We start from the raw sequence: 24858 nt of genomic DNA, 5'->3' as shown, positions 1-24858 counted from the left end.
TTTTGTGACCAATGTCTTGGGAAAAGAAGAAAATTGTTACCATTTTCATATCAAGCACACAAAAAACAAACAAACAAAACCAACCAACCAAAGAACCCCATTTTTAAAAAAAACTTGGTTATGAGTACTTTGTTCTGTTTCTCCATAGATAATGATTTATAGAAGGAGAACAAAAGATTATTTCTGCTACTAAAATGGTAAGAGCAAAAAATAAATAGTCAGTATTGAGAATCCAATAAACAAAGAGTTAACAACCAGTTAGACATAGGAGAAGAGAGAATTAGTGAACTGGAAGACAACTACAAAGAATGAAGCCTAAAGAGACCACAAGACAGAGAATGCAAAACTAAGAGAATAAGAGGCATTGATGCTAGAATCAGAGGATCTAACATACTTTTGGATTTCTGGAAGATTAAAAGGGAGAAAATAGGGTAGAAGCAATGTTGTGGAGATTTTCTCAAAAGTGATAAAATGTATTAATCCATATATTTTTAGTAACCATCGAAGTTCAGACAAGATAACTAAAAACAAATTAACATAAAATGACACAAGACATCAAAGACCAATAGAAAATCTGAAAAGTACCCAGAGAAAAAGATAGATTATTTTAAAAGGAACAACTTTCTAAATGAAAACTAATTTTCAACAGAAAAATGGAAGGTAGAATTCAATGGAATCCTGTCTTCAGTGTGTTTCAAAAGAATAGAGGACCTGCATAAACAGAAATCTAAATGATATTTTTCAGCTAAAATAAAAAACATTGAAAATACAAGGTTAAACTTGCAAGAAGGAATAAAAATTAACAGATATGATAAATATGTGCATAATTCTTAATGAATGTTGACTGAATAAAATAATGTCTTGTTGAGTTAAATATGTAATTGATAAGATATATGCAAATAGCAACAAAGAGACTGGAGGTAAAGGTGACAGGAACAAATTTAGTTAAATTATTGTTTGCACTTTTCTATGTCTATGAGGAGAATTTGAACACCACATTTAATGACCCTGTAATAGGAATTGCTTCAAATGATATGTGAAATAATACTCATAGTAGAGTTACTCATAATAGCTCAAAAATACACTGCCCAAAATATATACTAACTAAGGATGATTGAATGATATAAATGATTACAGTAAATCCATACAGTGGAACAATATAGAGAGGTGAAAAGAAATGAATCACATGTACATGCAACTATGTAACTAAATTTCAGAAACATGATGTCCAGTGCAAGAAGCCATGAACAAGAAGAACACACAGGACTGCACCTATACACAGTTCAAAGCAGGACAGACCAAGCTGTGGAGTTTAGGGTTGCAAACCTAGTTGGTAAAGCATAAAGAAATTCAAGGAAATGATCAGCATAGATTACGAATATTGCTTGTCTCAGGAGATGTGAATAAAGGTTTAGGCGCTTGGAAAGCGGCCTGGAAGTGGACCTAGTCTGTTTGCAGTGTTCCATGTCTTACCCTGCATAATGGTTACATGACTGTTTATGATACATTGCTCTTTCCTATTTTTGCTTTGGCCCATTTCAAAGTGTGTTATATAATTTTATTTTAAAAATTACAAATTAGGATAAATGTCACATAAAAATTATTAATTGCTCTGCTCATTTTATACTTAGGGGAAAAATCCACCATTTACGTACATTCTTATACAAATCAAGAGAGCTAAAGTGAATTCTTATTTTAGTTGCGAAATGGAGAAATTTGAGATGCTATTACCTACAGCCCCCAGATCTTTCCCAACATTTCCTTCTAGTTTTAGATATTTACCTCATATTACAAAAACTTTGACATTTCCAACCTATTTTTCCTTGGGCTCCTGAATTTCTGACACAACAAGGGTGCACATATTTCTCACACTCTTGTTTTATCAGAGTGTCTATATCATTTAGCTTTTTCTGCAAAAGAAACTTCTCCAAAACCACATTAGATATTTATATCTCATACATGCTTTTGGATTCTGTTTTCTCAAGCTGGGGTTTTGTGGATGGCGCTGGTGATTTGAGAGGTTTCAAGCTTTGCCTCTTGGATCTAGTTAAAGTTTGGCTGATTTAAGACTGGGTCAGGCAGGGGCAATGTGACTCCATGAGTTACTCATTTTCATTCTGGAAACAGTATGTTAGTGTGGACATGTTCTCATGATAAATGAAAAGAGCAAGAAAGCCTAATATGGAACCATTTCAAATTTCGATGTAAAGCGTAGTAATTTTCTGTTCATCAAAGCAAATTACATGATCAAACTCAGAGTTCTAGTGCAAGGTTTTCACTATACCTGTGGTGGGAGGATACTGCAAAATTATGTGACAAAGGTCTGGTACTCAGGAATATTTACAAGCTTTCAAGTAGCGTTACCAAAAGCCTAAGGATGAGAGACATGTTTCGTGAGTATTATTCATTGGCTGAAAATCCGGCATGGGAAAAATAGGACTAATTCCACCAGGATGAGTTCCTGGAAACTCATTTTCCATTTCATAAGTTATTAGAAAACAATTCCTTTCATCCTTGAAGGGTGAAAGTGTGTGTGTGTCTATGTGTGTGTGTTTATGAGTTTGTTAATACTGATGCCATACAAAAGTATTGGTTTACAGCAACCAAAGTATAAGGAGTATTGGCTTTCCTGTGGTTCCCAATAAAATATTGGGTGATTTTGATAAAAAGTTTAGATTCTGTGTATTTAAATCTGGCATTAAAAAATAAATCCATAGTGATTATGATCCTACATGTGATCAGGCTCTTTTAACAATCTAAATACTTGCTGTGTCATCTATGTACTGGGTATTAAAATTTCCCTAACAACTGAAGGGCTGAACACAAATTATGGAAATGTGAAACAAGGAAAAAAATTGCAAAGCAATGAAAGAAGATATGTCTTTATTTGAATGCTAGCAAATGAGAATCCAGCTTTCCCTTCAACATCAGTCAGAAAAATTTCAGCCTATAGCAAGAACAGAGACTGTATGAATAATAATTAATTTGAGCTGTTTTGGGACTGACAATATTTTCCATAAAGGCAGCATTGAACTCATTCATTAGTTTAAGCTGGTGCTTTCCTGTTGACATTGTTCACAGAATTTAAAAGCATAAAGGATGTCATTGAACATTCAGGAATCAAGTGCATATTTAATCTAAAATCTGAATATTAGAGGAGTCACAACCAGTGACATTAGGCCTGAACTTTTTACTTGCTTTTTTGTTTAGACATGATGAGTTTTCTACCCATTGTTTTTTCCATTCTAGTAGTGGTTGCATTTGTTCTTGGAAATTTTGCCAATGGCTTTATAGCACTGATAAATTTCATTGCCTGGGTCAAGAGACAAAAGATCTCCTCAGCTGATCAAATTATTGCTGCTCTGGCAGTCTCCAGAGTCGGTTTGCTCTGGGTAATAGTCTTACACTGGTATGCAACTGTGTTGAATCCAAATTCATCTAGTTTAAAAGTAAGAATTTTTCTTTCTAATGCCTGGGCAGTAACCAACCATTTCAGCATCTGGCTTGCTACTAGTCTCAGCATATTTTATTTGCTCAAGATCGTCAATTTCTCCAGACTTATTTTTCATCACTTAAAAAGGAAGGTTAAGAGTGTAGTTCTGGTGATTGTGTCGGGGGCTTCGTTATTTTTGGTTTGTGATCTTGTGGTGGAAAACGTGTATATAAATGTGTGGACAAATGAATATGAAAGAAACATAACGTGGAAGATCAAATTGAGGAATGCAACGTACCTTTCTAACTTGATTGTAGTCACGCTAGCAAACTTGATACCATTCACTCTGACCCTGATATCTTTTCTGCTGTTAATCTGCTCTCTGTGTAAACATCTGAAGAAGATGAAGCTCTATGGCAAAGGATCGCAAGATCCTAGCACCAAGATCCACGTAAAAGCTCTGCAAACTGTGACCTCTTTCCTCATACTATTTGCCGTTTACTTTCTATGTCTAGTCGTATCATTTTGGAATTATAAGAAGCAACAGAAAGAACTTGTCTTAATCCTTTGCCAAGCTGTTGGAATCATATATCCATCGTTCCACTCATTCATTCTGATTTGGGGGAACAAGAAGCTAAAGCAGAACTTTCTTTCAATTTTGTGGCAGGTGACTTGCTGGGCCAAAGGACAGAACCTGTCAACTCCATAGATTCACCAGAGGTTTATTGTGTGTTTTCTAGCAGAAAACAAATTGATGGTGTCTGGAACATTTTATATTTCCTACAAGTTTTTGCATAGTCTATGTATTTGAGTGATTTACAAAAGTAGAATTAGAAAATTCTTTTACCTAAGTTTATTATATAAAAGTATATATATATATGCATGTGTATGTCTGAACGTATATGAAAACTTAACATTTACCATAACATACCTTTAATCAATTTTTCATATAAACTTTTATACAAAAGTAGGATAAGAAATTTGTCAGAATTATGAACCCATGTGTGTTTCACACGTATATTTTATTGTATGATATTTCATTTGAGGAATTTATGATCTCTATTTATAATTAAGAACTGACACCTTATATCAGAAAATTATTGCTGTTGTTCATTGTAATTTGTATTATGTATATGTACCGTAGTGTATGTAATTGTTTAAGTATCATTATTTGAGCCTGTAATTTTTTTGGATGGTAAGGAAATTTAATTCTAAATCAATGATGAGAATGTGTCTTTGGGGTAGGTTTTTTTTTTTTTTTTTTTTTTTTTTTTTTTTTTTTTTTTTTTTTTTTGAGATGGAGTCTTGCCCTGTTGTCCAGGCTGGAATGCAGTGGCACAATCTTGGCTCACTGCAATGTTCACCTCCTGGGTTCAAGTGATTCTCATGCCTCAACCTCCTGAGTGACTGGGACTCCAGGCATGTGCCACCATGCATGGCTAATTTTTTTTTTTTAATAGTAGAGATGGGGTTTCATCATGTTGGCCAGGCTGGTCTCGAACTCTTGACCTCAAGTGATCCACTGCCTCAGCCTCCCAAAGTGCTAGGATCATAGGCGTTCATGATGAATTCTTATTTTATGTTTAGTATAAAGCAAATACAATTATTGTTAGATAACAACGCACAAAATAAAATTCAAGGGTGAAATATATATCTAGTGTACATTTTTTTATGTATATCAAAAGCAATACTGAGGAATATTAGATTTAATATAGTATGTTAATAGCTTACAAAAAATCATTTCTATAAAAAAGATGAAGAAACATGATCATGAGCTCTTTTCAGTGCTGTTATAAGTTTCCATATGCAATTAGAAAAGTCATCTCTTCCAGTTTTTGAATTAAACAAAAGCTTTTTTGAAGTTGAGATCTGATGTTATATATTTTAGTTTTTTGTCTAAGCCACCTCTGAGCTCCTGAATTGCCAATTCCCTCCTTTATCTGCCATCCTTAAAATCCCTCAAAAAGCTCAAATTTTCCTTACTTTAAAAAGAAGCTCAATCTAAAGAGGGTATAGAAACGACGGCATCTATGAAATCTATATATTGATGATAGGAAATGCCTTAAAGATACGTTTTATTATAATCTTGGTGTAAATGATGAAATGAGAGAAAGTGTGTTGACATATTCACTAATAGCAAGTTCTATTATAAGAAGAAAATGTATAACCTAGTTCAACAGCTAAATTCTGTGTGACTATTAATTTCTGGTGTTATGCAATTTTAACAAAATTATCTAAATCTTAAGATAAATCATCTCCACATCTGATTTGTTTGTTTATCATATATCTTCCCTGGTACAATGTAAGTACCATAAAAGTGGAGATCATATAGATCTTGCTTACTGTAGACATAAAGACAGCACACAGAACAGTTATTCAAAAATGATACTTTGATGAACAAATTTAATTGGCGAATGAACGAATACATAAAGTATATTGGGGTCGTGAACCAATGAAAATGTAACACATCACAAAATCTACAGTTGCATGAATATTTCTGTTCTGGTTTCAGATTGAAGTTACAGGATTATCCAAGAAGAAGAATTTCTCAGAGCAAAAGTTAGGCTATTCCCCAATTCTAGGGGAAATATCGCGATAATATAGCATTGATGCAGCTATATTGGATGTGTGACACAAAGACAAAGTGGAAAATAAAATCAGATGGAATTTATTACAATGCTTTTTACTTAGCATATAAAAGAGTTTTGCATATGTGCACATATCTTTTCTATTGCAAACTATATATTTGTATTGTGGTATTTCTAGCTGGTTATTACATAAACAAAAATGACATTTCATTTAAAAAATTTAATTATCAACTATCTTACTAAAATATACTTTTAGATAGTATTTTTAATATCCTTTATAAATGATCACTTTAATCACCATATTATAAACTCATAGAAAAATGAATGAATAATAATTATAACACTGAATGAATATCTTAGTCTCGGGGTCTAGAACTAGAGCAAATGTCTGATATTAAAGTGCTGACATTTATTTGGAAGGAGGTCCATGGCAGCAAAAGCCGGGTCATATGGAAATTGAGGCAAGAGAAGATGTGAAACTATGTGTTGTGATGTGTGATATGACTCTGCTGACGACCACTTCACAGTGAGGTGAGAGAGAGAGCATGGCGGTCATCAGATGCGTGCACTTGGCTCCCAGGACTTTTTCAGAAGGGCTGTAAGAGGAAAACACAGCCAGCATTAGTCCATGGAAGCAACAGAGGAGGGAGAACATATCTGCTCAGCTGTCTTCTGTCTTCTATTTCCCACTGGCCAGGGTTTCCCTGAGGCAGAATTACCATCTCTGTTGTTCTGCTTTCCATCATCCAGTCCCTTGGTGGGGGTAATGAAAGTCAGACCTCATGCCCACAATGTGGTGATCCATTCAAGTCTCAAATGGAAGGGTGACGTGGGTCAGGCAAGCTGCTGACCAGGGGAATGGGAGACAGTCAAGTGAATCTGAGGAAGCACATGTTTGTGCCCGATGCAGTCCACTCCTTGTGCCACTCAGATGTGCTCATGCCCTCCAATCATGGCTGACTTTATGAGCATATAATTTCCACTGTTGCACAGGGTCTTGTGCTTAGAGATGCCCATGCTTAGAAGCGCTTTATACTTGGGTTAATTTTCTGCACCTGCTGTTTTGTTTTTGAGACAGAGGGCAGTCCTCTGTTGAAGAGGGAATGGTTTTGCACTAATTTCCTAGGGGTTCGCTCTCCCCTCTCCTGTGAGCTTGTGAGAAGCATGCACAAAGTCCTATAATGCCCACTATGCATGCATGCCTCTAGCAGGTCTGAATTCTGCTGGATTGTCTGTCACAATGAGCACAGCAGCTTGGACTAAAGCCTATGTTTGCTAGAGTCATTTTTTGTTCTAGTTCTACTTAAGACCAGTAGCCTTTGGAAACTTCATTAGTGAATCAGAGCAATATCCTCAAATGTGGAATATGTTGGCTCCCAAATCCCAGGAGGCCCAACAAATATTGTGTCTCATTTTTAGTGACAGGAAATAGATGCATACAGAGCAACATGCTGTTTACTTTAAAAAGGGTATTTCAGCACGTGAACTAGGAGCACTGGACCCCTAAAATCATCATCTATGTTATAGGTCACTGAATCTTCTTGTTCATCTTTCTTCTTCTGGTATTTTACTTCTGTTCAATGTTATGGTATTTTACTATATTTGAGAAACTCACCATCTCCTGCTTTTGGGTTACAATTAATGCAATATTATTAATATATTGAGTTAGCATGATGTTTTGCAAAATGCCAATTAAACTGAAAACAGAAGTGACATAGCCCTGACATAAAATGGTGAAGCAGTGCTTTCGTTCTTACCACACCAAAGCAAATCATTTTGATTTTCTCTCCCAATGGATGTAGATTAAAAAGCATTCACCAAATCAAAAGCCTCATACAAAGAGCCAGAAACCATGTTTTCTCAGTGAAGGTACCACATCCTAGAGAGTATCTTCAAGTGCGATTTATGTTTATGCTGATGTGCATTCATCCTATAATCCATCTGGTTTTGGCAGAGGCCAGATAGGTTAACTGAATAGGGATCAAAAATGGACAACCACCTCCTGGAATTTAGAGTTTTTTGTCATGTCGGTGACCAATTCTATTCCTTAGACTCTGCGGTTATTATGTTTTACTCATTTTCTTGACAGAAGAGGAGAATTTCAGAGAACTCTTTTTGGTTCTACTTACAATAATGTCCCCTTAATATACAGGTCTGGAAGCAATGTGAGAGTTCTGCTAGCTGTTGAAACTGTTAATTTCAATTTAACATTCTGGAAGAGATAATAAATATAAACCCATTAGATCCACCTTAGGTTGAACATGAGCCAAAGCTTTATGCAGCATCTGACTTTCAAAAACTCCTACTCCAGGACTGGTGAGGTGGCTCACACCTGTAATCCAAACAATCCGGGAGGCTGAGGTGGGAGGAGCACTTGAGACCAGGACTTCCAGATCAGCCTGGGCAAGATAGCAAGTCCCTGTTTGTTAAAGAAAATAAACTGATTGTGATACTGTGTGCCTGTAGTTCCAACTACCTAGGAAGTTCTGGCAGGGGGATCAGTTTAGCCCAGGAATTTGAGTCTGCAGTAAGCTATGATTGTGCCATTACACTCCAGCCTGGGCTGCACTCTAGCCTGGGCAAACAAACAAGACTTTGTCTCTAAAAACAAACAAACAAACAAATGACCAAAAACAAAGCCTCCCATTCCATTCTGTGAAACACGGTGTCTTTTTTAGTACTCAAATATTATTAATGTTATTTCAGACCCCATGTTTAAAATTCTGAGAGTATGAATATATGTCCTTTCCTCTGGGTACTGTTATGGCTACAGGTGAGATGACTACAGGTGCTTGAGAAAGGGTCAAGTGAATATTTCCTGAATATTTTTGTGGTGAATCTTCAGTGTCATTTACTGAGGGCATGTAAGTTTTCCTTCAATCATTGAACTCTGCTTCTCTGAATTGGCTCAGTCCTGAGAACTGGCTGAGGGTTTTTGATTTTCAACGTCAAAGGCTGACCCCAAGAGTCAACTTTTTCAACTTTGTCCCCTCTTGGTTTAAAATTATTTAGCAAACTATGAAGCCTTTTCAACTATTGGCCTGTCAACTAATTTAAATGAGGCTGTTACTGTCGCCACTCCATTAAATCTGACATTTGCAAGATCACCAGTAAGTCTGTGTTGCCAGTGGTTAGTTCTCATGTTACATGCTCTATGAGCAGCACTGAATATAGTTTATTTGCATTTCAGGATACTGCCCTCTCCTGATTTTATCCTTGTTCACTGACACAACTTCTCAGTCTCTTTTGCTAGTTCTTCGTCTTGTCTGTAAACTGAAAATATCAGATTGTCCAAGGTCTCAATTCTTCAATCTCTAATAAACTATGTCTGCTTTTTTTGTGTGTGTGATCTCATGCAGTTTCCTTATAGATAATTAAGCCAAAAGGTTTAATAGAGAGGAATAAGGCTGTTTATTCATATGTATTATTTACTTATATACATATAGTTACATATATCAAATTATATAACCCTTTTTTTCGAACATTAAAGTCACATTTAAAAGTAACAATACTAAAAATCTATGGAGAAGGTGGGAGCATCAATAATGTTTTTACTTGAATTTCTACTAAATCAGAGTGATAGTGAGCAGATAGCTAATTAAGTTTTATTTAAAATAGCAATGGAGATATTGATAGATTGATAAGTAGGGGATTATCATTATAGAAAAAAATGATCTAAGTAAAGAAATATGAGAAATATGAAGATTGATTAACCCATTTTGACTTCTTGCATTTGGTACAGTTAATGTCTCAGCAGCTCAGTATTCTGTTTTTATATTTTTCTCTATGATCAATTAATTATGAGTTAATTTTTGTGTATGGTTTGAAATAATGGTCTACACTCATGTTTTATTGTTCTGTTTTTATTCCCACTTTTTAGGTAAGTTCATCTAGTCATAACCTTAGTTACTTTCTGTATGCTATTGATGCCAATATTTAATCCTTCAGCTCAGACATCAACCTTGGTCTCTAGAATCTGATCTCTAAGAGGTCATTTGACATCTTCATTTGGATGTCTAACAAGAACTTGAACTAACATGTCCAAATCAAAATAGTGATCTTCCTCTAGTCTCCAAAGTCGTTTCTTCTATAGCCTTTCCCTCTTCTGTTAACGACCACTTCAGTCTTTCAGATGCTTAGACCCAAAACACGGAGTTAACATTTTCTCTCTTTCAGAACTCATCTCTAAGGCATCAGCAAATTTTGTCATCACTTTTGCCATACTCGTCTAAACTGCTGCCATACGTAGCCAAGATAATTGCCATCAACTCCTAATTATTCTTTCTAGTACTGCACATCCTTTTCTCTTGATGTATTTTCAAGGTAGCAGCCAAAGAGAGCCTGTGAAGATGCAAATTTGATCATGCCATTCTTCAGCTCTAGATTTTTCAGTGGCTTCTCATCTCATTAGAGTAAGGTCAAAATCCTTACAAAGTCCTGTAATCATTTGAGTGATTCAATTTTGTCTGCCTGTCTGTCCTAAAATGCCTGGCTTATCCCATGCTAGCAACACTGGACTCTGTGTAATTTCTTGAATATACCAAGAATTGCCTCAGGGACTTCATATTTGTGTACCTTCTTCTTGGAATGCTCTTTCTCAGAAATCAACACTAAACACTACCACTCATCAAACATCACTGAATCATTGAGGCCTCCTTGATTTGATTTTTGTATGTGGTGATAAATAAGCATCTAGTTTCATTTTTCTGCATATGGATATCCAATTTTCCCAGCACCGTTTAGTGAAGAGACTGTCCTTTCCCCAGTGTATGCTCTTGGCACCTTTGTCAAAAATGAGTTCTCTATAGGTGTGGATTTGTTTCCACATTCTCTATTCTGTTTCACTGCTCTATGTGTCTGTTTTTATGCCAGTACCATGCTGTTTTAGTTACTATAGCTCTGTAGTATACTTTGAAGTCAGGTAATGTGATTCCATTAGTTTTGTTCTTTTTGCTCAGGATAACTTTGGCTATTCTGAGACATTCATATATTTTTAGAAGCCATTCAACTTCAGATGAGATAACTAAAACCAATTAAGATACAAATGCCACAAGATATCAAAGACCAATCGAAAATCTGAAAACTAGGTAGAAGAAAAAGATTATGTAAAAAGAAACAATTGTCTAAATGGTAATCTTATTTTCAACAGACAAAATTGAAGCTAGAATTCAATGTAATCATGTCTTCAGTGTGTTTCAAAACCATAGCAGACTTTAATAAATAGAAATTCAAGAGAATATTTTTTAGATAAAAGGAAAATTATTAAAAATATAAAGCTGAACATGCATGAAAGAATAATAAATAATGCAAGTGGTAAATATGTGCATAAGTCTAAATAAATTTTGAGTTTATAAAATAAGGGCATCTCTTTGGGTTCAGTTTTAGATTAATAAGATATATAGAAATAGCTATACATCGTCTGTAAGTAAAGGTATAAAAAAGAAAATTTAGTTAATTTAAATTTGGAATTTTCTATGTCTGTGAAGAGAATTTGAAAGCCATATTTGATGACCCTGTAATTCTCTTTCTATGTGTATATTCAAAGGAAATGAATCAAATGATATATTAAAGAATGGTCATACTAGAATTATTCATAACTGTTCAAAAAAGAAACCCCCAAATATGTATCAACTAAAGATGAATGAATCATTACGACACATTCGTACAATGGAATAATATAGAGAAGTGTAAAGAAATGAATCACATAAAGATGCAACTTTGTGACTAAATTTCAGAAACATAAAGATGAGTCCAAGAAGCCATGAGTAGGAACATACAGGACTACACCTATATATGGTTGAAAGCAGGCAAAACCCTGTCACAGAGTTTAGGATTACTTACCTAGTTGTTAATGCATAAAGAAAATCAAGGCTGGGCGTGGTGGCTCACGCCTGTAATCCTAGCACTTTGGGAGACTGAGGCAGGTGGATCACCTGAGGTCAGGAGTTCAAGACCAGCCCGGCCAACATGGCAAAACCCTGTCTCTACTAAAAATGCAAAAAGTTATCTGGGTTTGGTGGCATGCACCTGTAGTCCTAGCTATTCAGGAGGCTGAGGGAGGAGAATCACTTGAACCTGGGAGGTGGAGGTTACAGTGAGCCGAGATCATGCCACTGCACTCCAGTCTGGGTGACAGAGCGAGACTCCATCTCAAAAAAAAAAAACGAAAATCAAGGAAATAATCATCCTAAATTATGGCTATTGCTACTGCTTTCCTCAGGGTATGTGAAGAAAGGTATAGGGGCTTGGAGAGTGGCACAGAGGTGGACCTAAGCTATTTGCAATGTGACATGTTTTGCCCTGCATGATGGTTGCAGGAGTATTTATGATACATTGCTGTGTTTACCATTTTTGTTTTCACCCATTTCTAAGTGTGCATTATAATTGTATTTAAAAATTATTAACTGGAGAAATGTTCCATAAAGAATATTAATTATTCTGCTCATTATATACCTTGCAAAAAATTCACCATTTATATACATTTTTATACAACTCTTGGAGAGCTGAAGTAGAAACTTTTAGCTGCAACATGTGGAAATTTGAGATGATGCTACCTGCAGCACACAAATCTTTCCAAACATTTTTTATTACCTTTAGTCATCTACCTCACATGCCAAAACTTTGCCACTCCCCATCTATTTTTCTTTTGGTTCCTGAATTCCTGACAAAACATGGGTGAATATATTTCCCCACACTCTTGGTGTAGGATAGTACCTACACCAAGTACTTATATCAGTTATACACTATAGTATCTATATCAGTTAGGTTTTTCTACTAGAGAAACCCCTCCAAAACTACGTTAGATCTTTTTATCTCATATGTCTTTGGATTCAGGTTTTCTAAGCTGGGTTTGGTGGATAGCTCTGGTGACTTGAGATGGGCCAAGTTCTGCATCTTGGAGCCAGTTAGAGTTTGGCCAATTTAGGCTGGATCAGGCAGAGGCAAACTGACTCCACTAGTTTTCATTCTCATTCTGGGAACAGTGTACTAGCCAGGTGATAATCTCATGATCAATGGAAGAGAGCAAGAAACTCCGAAGTGGAAGCCATCTCAAACCTCTGTGTGAAGTCTACCAATTTTCTCTTCATCAAATAAAGTTGTATGAGTGAGCTCCGAGTCCAGGGGACAGGTAATCACCCTGCTTATAGTGGGAGGATACTGCAAAATTATGCATCAAAGGGTGTGGTACTCAGGAATATTTACAAAATTGTTGAACATTTTAATTAAATAATAAATACTTAAACATTAAATATTAAAAAGACTTGAGAGTAAGTGTACCAAATGCTTAAGCATGAGAGATATGTTTGATGTTTGATACTTTTTTTTTTTTTCCTCAGTGGGAAAATAAGACTAATTTCACGTGGATGGCCTCCAGGAAACTTACTTCCCATTTTGGAAAGTATAAGAAAATAATTCCTTCCATCACTTTGGAGTGTGACAGTCTCTCTCTCTCTCTGTGTGTGTGTATGTGTGTGTGTGTGTGTGTATGTGTGTATTTATTTACGAGCATGGTAACTATAAATTCGTACAAAAGTATTGGTTAGCAGCAACCAGATTTTAAGGTGTATTGGTCTTCTTGTGGCTCCCAAGAAAACCTTGGATGATTTTGATTTAAAAGTTTGGACTCATTCTGTTTAAATATAGCACAAATAGTAAATCCATTATGGTGGTGATCCTAGTTATGACTAAGTTCTTTTAAAGAACTTAGACATTTACTGTATGAACTATTGACTCGAGGGTAAAATTTTCCTATCCAACAACTGACGTTGTTGAACACAAATTATGTATAAGTTAAACAAGGAAAATATTGCAAAACATTGAAAGAGAATATGTCTTTATTTGCATGCTGGTAAATGAAAATTTAGGTTTCACTACCACTTCATTATGAATAATTCAAGCCCATCACAAGAACGGACATTGAATGAATGAGTTAATTTGAGCTGTTTTGAAAATAAGAATGTTTTCCATAAAGATGACATCAAACTCATCCATTAGCATAGGCGGGTACTTTCTTGTTTGACACTGGTCACAGTATTTAAAAGTAAAAAGAATGTTACTGCACATTCAGAAATCAGGTGCACATAAAATTTAACATCAGGGTATTAAAGAAATCACAGCCAGTGATATTAGGCTTGCATTTTCTTTCTTTCTTTCTTTCTTTCTTTTTTTTTTTTGTTCAGATATGATACCTTTTCTACACATTTTTTTTTCAGTTCTAATATTGGTTTTATTTGTTCTTGGAAATTTTACCAATGGCTTCATAGCACTGGTCAATTTCATTGACTGGGTGAAAAGAAAAAAGATCTCCTTGGCTGACCAAATTCTCACTGCTCTGGCAGTCTCCAGAGTTGGTTTGCTCTGGGCGTTATTATTAAATTGGTATTTAACTGAGTTGGATCCAGCTTTTTATAGTGTAGAGTTAAGAATTACTTTTTGTAATGCCTGGGTTGTAACCAACCATTTCAGCATGTGGCTTGCTGCTAGCCTCAGCATATTTTATTTGCTCAAGATTGCCAATTTCTCCAACCTTATTTTTCTTCATTTAAAGAGGAGAGTTAGGAGTATCATTCTGGTAATATTGTTGGGGGCTTTGTTATTTTTGGTTTGTCATCTTCTTGTGGTAAACATGGATGAGATTATGTGGACAGAAGAATATGAAGGAAACATGACCGGGAAGATGAAATTGAGGAACGCAGCACACCTTTCATATATGACTGTAACTACCCTGTGGAGCTTCATACCCTTTACGCTGTCCCTGATATCTTTTCTGATGCTAATCTTTTCTCTGTGTAAACATCTCAAGAAGATGCAGCTCCATGGTGAAGGATCTCAAGATCCCAGCACCACGGTCCACATAAAAGCTTTGCAAACTCTGATCTCCTTTCTCTTGTTATATGCCATTTTCTTTCTATTCCTAATCATTTCGGTTTGGAGTCCTAGGAGGCTGCAGAATGAACCAGTTTTCATGGTTTGCAAGGCTGTTGGAAATATATATCTTTCTTTCGACTCATTCGTCCTAATTTGGAGAACCAAGAAGCTAAAACACATCTTTCTTTTGATTTTGTGTCAGATTAGGTGCTGAGTAAAATACGTGAGACTCTCAACTTTCTAGATTCACAAGTGGGACATCGTGTGTGTCTTCTAGGAGAAAACAAAGTGATAGTGTCTGGAACATTTTATACTTTCTATTGTTTTTTCTGTAGTGTGTGTTTTTGAGTAATTTCTGAAGGCATGCCTAGAAAAGTCTTTTACCTAAAGTTAGTCTAAAAATATATCTATATATGTGTCTGTGTATGTGTATATGAAAGACTTAATAGACATTGACAATAACATAATGTTAATCATATTTTCACAAGATGCCAAATTATAGAAAATGTGGTAAGAAGTTTCTCAGAATCATGAACCCATGTATATTTCACATATACATATCATATTATCATGTTTCACTTGGAAAATTTAAGATCTTTACTTATAATTGTTAAGAACTGACACCTTATCTCAAAATCATTGCTCTTTTCCACTGATTTTTACCATGCATATGTACCACAGTGTGTTCAAACATCTAATTTTTGTGATAGTAAGGATACTCAATTCTAAATCAATAATGAAGTTTCACCTTTGGGGTAGTTTTTATTTCAGCATGAATTCTAATTTTATGTTCAGTTTATAGCCAAAATAATTATTGTCAGAAAAAAGATGCACAGAATAATATTCAAGGATGACAAATACATGTAGAACACATTTTGTATATGTCTACCATAAACAGTACTGAGGAATATTAGATTTAATTCAAATATGTGAACAGCTGAGAAAAAAGTCATTTCTATAATATGGATGAAGAAAGAAACATGACTATGACTTTTTCAGTGTTGTCTTAAGTCTCAACCTGCAGTTAGAAAAGTCATTTCTGCAGTTTTTGAGTTAAAGGAAACCTTTTTTGAAGTTGAGATCTGATGTCAAATATTTCAGGTTTTTTTTTTTTTCTAAACCACCTCAGAGTCCCTGAATTGTCAATTATCTCCTCTATCTTCCATACATGAAATTCTTTTTAAACTTCACATAAAATAACTTGAATCTTCCCTACCTTAGAATAATACTCTATGTAAAAATAGTATAGAAATTATAAAAATCATTTGAATTAAACTTTTTACAAATGTTAAAAAGGCATCTATGAAATCTATATATTAATGATAGAAAACATCTTAAATATATGTTTTATTATAATCTAGTTGCAAATAATGCAGTGAGAGAATGTGTTGACATATTCAGTAAAAGAAAATTCTATTATAGGAAGAAAATGTATAACATCATTAAACAAGTAAATTCTATAAATTGTATTAATTCTTTGAGTTATGAAATGTTAACAATGTTATCTAAACCTTGGGATAAATCATCCCTACATCTGATTTAGTTATTTGTTTGTTTATCATATATCTTTCCTGCTACAATGTAAGCCCCACAAAAGCAGAGATCATATAGATCTTGCTTGCTGTTGACTCCCAGGGCCTAAAAGACACCACATAGAATAGGTATTCAAGAATATTTTGATGAACAAGTAAATTGGTGAATAAAGGAGTAAACTATATGGGGGCAGTAAACCAATGAAAATGAAACTTCATCACAAAATCTAAAGTTGCATAAATTTTTCTTTTCTGGTTTCAACTTGAGGTTACAGAATTATCTAAGAAGAAGCATTTCTCAGAGCAAAAGTATGGCTAGTATACAATTGTAGGGGAAATATCACTATGTGATAGCCCTGATGAAGCCATATTTGATGTGTGATGGGAAGATAATGTGGAACATGAAAATCAGATTGTACCTATTGTGATACATTTTAAAAAGCATATAAATATAAAATATTTTGGTATATTTGCATATAATTTTTCAGTTGTGAATGATATATTTGTATTGTGATATTTCCAGCTGGTTAGTATATAAATGAAAATGGCATCTCATTAAAAAAACTGAGTTAGTTACCAACTACCTTACTAAAATGTAACTTTTATATAATATTTTAAAATCCTTTCTAAATGAACATTTAAAATGCCATATTACAAACCCACAGAAAAATGCATAAATAGTAATTATAACACTAAACGGATATCTTAGCCTTGGGTGTCTAGCACTAGAGCCAATGTCTGATGTTAAAGTGATAACATTTATTTGGAAGGTAAGTCCAGAGCAGCAATGGCCGGGACATGTGGAAACTGAGGCAAGAGCAGATGTGAAACCATGTGTTGTGATGTATGATATGACTCTGCTGATGACCACTTCACAATGAGGTGAGAGAGACAGCATGGTGGTCATCGGATGTGTGTGCTTGACTCCCAGTACTTTTCCAGAAGGGCTACAAGGGGAAACCACAGCTGGCATTAGTCATAAAAGGGAAAGAAAAGGGAAAATGTATCTGCTCAGCTGTCTTCTGTCTTCTATTTCCCATTGGCCAGTTTCCGTGAGGCAGAACTACCATCTCTGCTGTTCTGCCTTCCACCACCCAGTCCCTTGGTGGTAGTTATGGAAGTCAAACCTCATGCCTACAGTGTGGTGTTCCATTCAAGTCCCAAATGGAAAGATGACTTGGATCAAGCAAGGTGCTGACCAAGAGAAGAGAAGACAGTCAAGATAATCTGAGGAAGGACATGCTTGAGGGCAATACCATCCACTCCTTGTTCCACTCAGATTTGTTCATGTTCTCCAAACAAGGCTGGCTTTATGGGCATGTGACTTCACAGTTGTACAGGGTCTTGTGCTTAGAAGCACTTATGCTTAGAAGGGCTTTATGCTTAGATTAATCTTCTGCACTTGCTGTTTTGTTTTTCAGACAGAAGGTATTCCTTTGCTGAAGAAGGAATAGTCTTGCACTAATTCCCTAGGAGTTTGCTCTCCCCTCTCCTATGGACCTGTGAGAGGCATGCACAGAGTCCTATAATGCCCACTATGCATGCCTGTAGCAGATTTGAATTCTGTTACTTCATCTGGCACAATGGGCAAGCAACTTGGGCCAGACTCTATATCTGCTATAGAGCCCATTTTGGTTCTCAGGTCAACATGAGGCAAGTAGTCTTTGCAAACTCGTTTAGTGAGTCAGAGAAATATCCTCAAATGTGGTATATGTTGAATTCAAAACCCCAATAGGCCCCCATAAAATTATGTTTCCCTTTTAGTGACAGGAAATATGTATATGGCAACATGCCATTTACTTTAAAAAGGATGTTTTGACAAAAGGACCAGAAACATTGGACCCCTATAAACTTCATCTATGTTATAGGTCTTTGAATCTGCGAACTTTATGTCTCTTCTTCCAGTATTTTACTTCTGTTCAATGTTACAGTATTTTACTTATACTTAAGGAACTTGCCACTTCTTGCTTATGAGTACCAATTTATGTAACATTGTTAATATATTGAATTAACATGATATTTTTCAACATGTCGATTAAACTGAAAGCAGAAGTGACATAGCCCTGACATAAAACAGCGAAGGAGTGTTCTTGTTTTTACCACACCAAAGCAAATTGTTTTGATTTTCCCCCATAATGGGTGTAGATCAAAAAGTATTCGTTAAATCAAAAGCCACTTACAAAGTGCTGGAAACCACATTCTGCTCAGTGAGGATACCACATCCTAGAGCAAATGTGCAAGTGTGACTTAAGTTTACGCTAATGTGCATTCTTCCTATAACCCACCTGGTTCTGACAGAGTCCAGTTAGGTTAACTGAATAAAGATATAAAATGGACCACCACCCCCTAGAACTTTTGAGGTTTTTTCTGTGGCAGTAAGCAATTCTGTTTCCTGGAGAATGCAGTTATTATGTTTATTCATTTTATTGCCAGGAAAGTAGAGGTTCAGAAGCCTCCCCTTGGTCGTTCTTACAATAATGTCCCTTGGTATACAGGTCAGGAAGCCATGTGAGAGTCCTGCCAGCTGTTGAACCTGTCGATTTCAATTACACTTTTGGGAAGGGGTAACTACGATAAATCCATTAGATCGGCTTTGGGTTGGACGTGGGCCAAAGCTCTATGTATCATCTGATCTTCAAAAACTCATACTCCAGTCCTATTGAGGTGGCTCATACCTGTAATCCCAATAACTTAGGAGGCCAAAGTGGGAGGATCACTTTAGGATGAGAGTTTCAGATCAGCTTAGGCAACATAGTAAGAATCTGTCTGTAAAAAGAAAAAAAAAAAAAAAAAGCTGTTTGTGGTAGTGTGTACCTGTAGTTACAGCTACCCAGAAGACTCAAGCAGGAGGATTGCTTTAGCCCAGGAATTCGAATTTTCAGTGAGCTATGATCGTGTCATTGCACTCCAGCCTGAGCAATCAAGCAAGATATTGTCTCTAAAAAGACAAAAACAACAAAACAAAAACCATAAAAGGGCCAGGCACGGGGGCTCATGCCTGTAATCCCAGTACTTTGGGTGGCCAAGTGGTTGGATCACTTGAGGTCAGGAGTTCGAGATCAGTCTGGCCAACATGGTGAAACCCTGCCTCTACTAAAAATTAGCCAGGTGTGGTGGTGTTGCACCTGTAATCCAAGCCACTTGGGAGGCAGAAGCATGAGAATCACTTGAACCCGGGAGGCGGAGGTTGCAGTGAGCTGAGATCATGCCACTGAACTCCAGCATGGGTAACAGAGCGAGACTCCATCTCAAAACAAAACAAAAGAAAACAAAAAACCCAAAAGTAAAAACTTTTCGCTTTACCCCATGAACCACTGTGTCTTTTGAGGTACCCAGATGTTAGTGTTAGTTCAGTCTCCAAACTTAAAAGTCTCAGATAATATGGACGTGTGTTCTTTTCTCTGAGGACTGTTATCTGGGGAATAGCTACAGGTCCTTGAGAAAGCAACATAAGACACACCCTGAGTATTCTCGCAGTGAATTTTCAATGTCCTTCATCAAGAGGACTTAAGATTCCCTTTAATCATTGAACTGTGCTTCTCTGAATTGGCTCAGTCCTGAGAACTGGCTGAGGGTTTTTGATTTTCAGTGTCAAAGACTGACCTCAGGAATCAGTTTTTTCAACTCTTTACCCCCTTGGTTTATAGTTATTTAGCAAAATATGAAGCTTCTTCAACTATTGGCCTATCAACCCATTTCAATAAGGCTGTTGTCACCACTTCATTGAATCTGACATTTGGAAGATCACTGGTGAGTCTGTGTTGCCAGTGGTTAGTCTTCGTGTTGCATGCTCTATGAGCAGTACTGAACATAGTTTATTTGCATTTCAGGATGCTGCCCTCTCCTGATTTTATCCTTGTTCACTGGGCGCCACTTCTCAGTCTCCCTTGCTAGTTCTTTCTCTTGTCTCTGAATTGAAAACGTCACACTGCGCAAGGTCTCAATTCTTCAGTCTTTAATCAATCAGGCTTGTTTTGTTGGTGATCTCATGCAGTCTCCTTACTGATAATGGAGCCAAATCGTTCAATAGAGAGGAATAAGGCTGGTTATTCATAAGTATTCATATATATTATTTATTTATGTTCATCTATTTACATATATCTGATTATGTAAACCTTTTTTCTTCAAATGTCAGTTGCATTTAAAAGTAACAGGACCAAAGATCTAGGGAGAAGGTCAGAGGATTGATAATATTTTTACTTGAGTTTCTGCCTATTCAGAGTGATAGTGACTCAGTACTAAGTATCTAGTTTAGTTTTATTTAAAATAACAATGTAAAAATTGATAGACTGATAGGCAGGGGATTATCATTATAGACATAATGATCTAAGTAAAGAAATACATGGATAGAATTATGGTTGATAAACCCATTTTTGATTTCTTGCATTTGGTACAGTTAGTGTCTCCAATATCACAGTAATCATAATTCTTAACTTTTTGCTCTATGATCAATTAATTATGAGTTAATTTTTGTGTGTGGTATAAAATAAGGGTCTAAATTTATGTTTTTTCTTTCTCTTTTGGCTCTTACTTTTTAGGTAAGTTCATCTGGTCATGGCCTTACTTTCTTTGTGCTGATGATGTCAACATTTAATCCTTCAGCTCAGAACTCAACTCTGAAATATTCAACTCATATTTGAATATATAATAAGTTGATTATTGTTCATGGAATAGAGAAGAATGCAATGCATTTTCCCAAGTAGATGTCAGCCTGGTTTTAAAGTGCATGTGATTTCTTTTTCTATTTCTACAGTGCCTATTCTCTCATTCATCAACTTTCCATATAAATGCTGGGTCATTAAGACTTTTTTCCCCCTTGGTCTGCTTGCTCATCTCTCTGCTAATACTGTGCTGTCCTGAATATTTTCATTTGAAAGTCTTAGAAGTATGTTAGACAAGCCATCACTCGTTTTATAGATGACTAAAAATCTTTAGACTTTTGTCATTTTTACTACGTATGAAAAAGTAGTTTTTCTTGCCTAAAACAACCTGATTTGGGAATTTATGTGCTGTCACAGGATTAGCATCTGGAAGTGGTAACATTAATGTCATTTTAAAAAACATGTGTCATATTTCCTCTTATTCCTTTCTGCCTTGACATTGTGCAATAGAGATTTTAAAAATTATTGTATTCATATTGTTAAATATCAATTATTGGTTTTATTTACTACTCGATTAAATTTAATAAGCCTACTCTCTCTTGGTGTAATCACATGGAATGGGCTCAACTCCCCAGTTAACAAGTGACAGCACATGTAAAATACTGTCTACCAGGTAAACTCATTGAACACTTACTGTTCAGACTGTGTTTTGGTGTCTGGCTCCCTAAGCACCACTGAAGTGACACAAAATAATAGACTTTCAGCAGAAAAAGTTTTGGCAAATATATTGCATAAGCCATTTAGATGCAGTGAGTCATTCTTATTACTTGGGTTGGTGGAATCCCTTTCAAAATGTAGGTTACTAATACAAACAAAGATTGAATTTTGTAAGCGGGCATTTTTAAGAATAAGTAGTCTCAGGACTGATAATATTAACTCACTTATGCACATCAGGTAGAATTTATTATGACAGATACCAGAAATGTACAAAGTGAAGTTAAAAGGTAACTCCTAGCAGCACATCTTACTCCCTGGATTCTCTAATGAGATGGATGTTTCTACTTTGCTGTTGCCTTTTTGAATAGTTCAATTCTAGCATCAGTACTGCTGTGTGGGAGGGAGTATGTGTGAACAGAATAAGAGTTGTGACAATCAAGTCATAGAATAAAAGCTTGGAAATTTTAGAATCATGTAAACAGCTTATGAATTGAGTATAGATTCCCAGTGCTGTCAGTCTCACCCATCCTTCTATCCACATGTGTGGATAGGATTCTGTGGCTTTTGAGGATGTGGCTGTGAACTTTATCCAGGAGGAATGGGCTTTGCTAGATTCTACTCAGAAGAATCTCTACAGAGAAGTGATGCAGGAAACCTGCAGGAACCTGGCTTCTGTAGGTGAGAATGACAACACATTTCACTTAATTACAGAAGTATTTCCCTATCATCAGTGCTATTTGTGATTTGGAATGTGGCAAGGGAATGATTTGGTGAAGAAATCAGGCATGGGCACTGTGTACAATGAACATGAAATCTAGTAATGTTTCTATAGTTTGTAATAATTCATGATTATTTTGTGGGTCTGCATTTTAGGAAACAAATGGAAAGACCAAAATATTGAAGATCACTTTGAAAAACCTGGGAAAGATATAAGATAATGTGCATTGAGAAGGGGAAATAAAGTCCTCTCAAGGAATATTAGCATGTCATGAACTTAAAAACAAGCAATCAAAACAAATAAGAGTCACTTGAAATTTGTTTCTTTTTAGAAAAATTTCACCCAAAATGTAACGTACTTCAATGTAGCAGTCAGTGTTTGGAAAACAGTTTACTTGAAAATAGTACTACAAAATTGTGTATATGAATCTTACTATTTTGGTCATAGCCATGCAGGTGGTAGCTGTGTTTTCAGTAGTAACCCATTTAATTTCAAATAATTCAGTCATGGCAAAAAAAAAAAAAAAAAAAAAAAAGCATTTTCCCTGGTATTGGTAGCAGTGTAAGTCCAAGACCTATTAATAAGTAGAAAGTCATTAAACCAAACAATAACAATGTGCTTGTCATTTTTTTACAGAAATAATATGGTACAGAGACTGTATGAAAGCAAACAAGGTAATCAGTATGATGGACAAGTTGTCAGCCAAATTCCAAATCTTGATCTGAATGAGAACATTTCTACTGGATGAAAGCAATGTGAAGGCAGTATTTGTGGAAAAGTCTTTGTACGTCATTCCCTCCCTAATAGGCACATCCTAGCTCACTCAGGATACAAACCATATGGAGAGAAGCAATATAAATGTGAACAGTGTGAGAAATTCTTTGTTTCTGTTCCAGGTGTTAGAAGACACATGATAATGTACAGTGGAAATCCAGCTTATAAATGTACGATATGTGGGAAAGCTTTTTATTTTCTCAATTCAGTTGAAAGACATCAGAGAACTCACACAGGAGAAAAACCCTATAAATATAAACAATGTGGTAAAGCGTTCACTGTTTCCGGTTCTTGTCTAATACATGAATGAACTCACACTGGAGAGAAACCCTACGAATGTAAGGTATGTGGGAAAACATTCAGATTTTCTTGTTCTTTTAAGATGCATGAAAGGACTCACACTGGAGAAAGACCCTATAAATGTACCAAATGTGATAAAGCCTTCAGCTGTTCCACTTCCCTTCATGACCATGGAAGCATTCATACTGGAGAGAGACCCTAGGAATGTAAACAATGTGGCAAAGCCTTTAGTTGATTGAGTTCCCTTTGTAACCACAGAAGTACTCATACTGGAGAGAAAGCCTATGAATGTAAACAATGTGACCAAGCCTTCAGTCGACTCAGTTCCCTTCACCTCCAGGAAAGAATTCATACTGGAGAAAAACCCTATGAATGTAAGAGGTGTGGTAAAGCCTACACTCCTTCCAGTCACCTTACTCGCCATGAAAGGAGTCATGATATAGAGGCTGGGTGTAGTGACTCAGCCTATAATCCCAGCACTTTGGGAAGCCAAGGTGTGTGTATTGCTTGAGCCCGGGAGTTCATAACTAGCCTGGATTAAAACAATGTGAAAAAACCTGGGCAACATGGTGAAACCGTGTCTCTACAAAGAATAAAATAATGCCGGGCACGGTGGCTCACGCCAGGTACTGGGGAGGCTGAGGCAGAAGAATGGCATGAACCCAGGAGGCAGAGCTTGCAGTGAGCCAAGATTGCACCACTGCACTCCAGCCTGGGCGACAGAGCGAGACTCCATCTCAAAAAAAAAAAAAAAGAAAGAAAGACAGAAAGAAAATAATTAGCTGGCCATGGTGGCACATCTCAGTTGTCTTAGTTCTTATTCAAGGACATAAAAAGCCATGGGGGGTTGGGGGGAACCCTGTGCATGCAGATCACGAGGTCAAGATATCGAGACCATCCTGGCCAACATGGTGAAACCTCGTCTCTACTAAAAATAAAAAATTAGCTAGGTGTGGTAGCATATGCTTGCAATCCCAGCTACACAGGAGACTGAGGCAGGAGAATCACTTGAACCCAGGAGGGGGAGGTTGCAGTGAGCCGAGATTGTGCCATGGCACTCCAGCCTGGCGACAGAGTGAGACTCCATCTCAAAAATAAATAAATAAATAAATAAATAAATAAATAAATAAGCCCCTTGAATGTAAGAAATGTGGTAAAACATTTACTCTTTCCCATTCCCTCGTAAACATGAAAGAGCTCACACTGCAGACAAACCTTATGAATGTAGGAAATGTGGTCAAGCCTTCAGATTTTCCTGTTTTTGAAGATTTGGGAGGGCTCAGAGTGGAGAAAAGCCTTTTGAATTTAAATCTGTGGTAAGGCCTTC

The 24858-nt window shown here is 36.1% G+C and overlaps 2 protein-coding genes and 1 pseudogene across 2 annotated transcripts; all 3 read left to right on the top strand.

Moving 5' to 3' along the window:
- Positions 1-2789: 2789 nt before the first annotated feature.
- LOC112634909 (taste receptor type 2 member 20) lies at positions 2790-5074 on the top strand. The gene has a single exon (XM_025402791.1). It carries the CDS (start codon positions 3213-3215, stop codon positions 4140-4142), a length of 930 nt encoding a protein of 309 aa, XP_025258576.1. The 5' UTR covers positions 2790-3212; the 3' UTR covers positions 4143-5074.
- Positions 5075-14138: 9064 nt separating this feature from the next.
- On the top strand, positions 14139-15144 carry LOC112634818 (taste receptor type 2 member 50). The gene has a single exon (XM_025402665.1). The coding sequence runs from the start codon at positions 14204-14206 to the stop codon at positions 15101-15103; it is 900 nt and encodes a 299-aa protein (XP_025258450.1). The 5' UTR covers positions 14139-14203; the 3' UTR covers positions 15104-15144.
- Positions 15145-20775: 5631 nt separating this feature from the next.
- On the top strand, positions 20776-24042 carry LOC112635018 (annotated as a pseudogene).
- Positions 24043-24858: the final 816 nt, after the last annotated feature.

This window comes from Theropithecus gelada, chromosome 11, assembly GCF_003255815.1.
Source record: "Theropithecus gelada isolate Dixy chromosome 11, Tgel_1.0, whole genome shotgun sequence".
In the NCBI taxonomy this organism is placed as follows: domain Eukaryota; kingdom Metazoa; phylum Chordata; class Mammalia; order Primates; family Cercopithecidae; genus Theropithecus; species Theropithecus gelada.
Note: the sequence above shows the minus strand (reverse complement) of the source record. Positions and strands in the feature narration are given on the sequence as shown.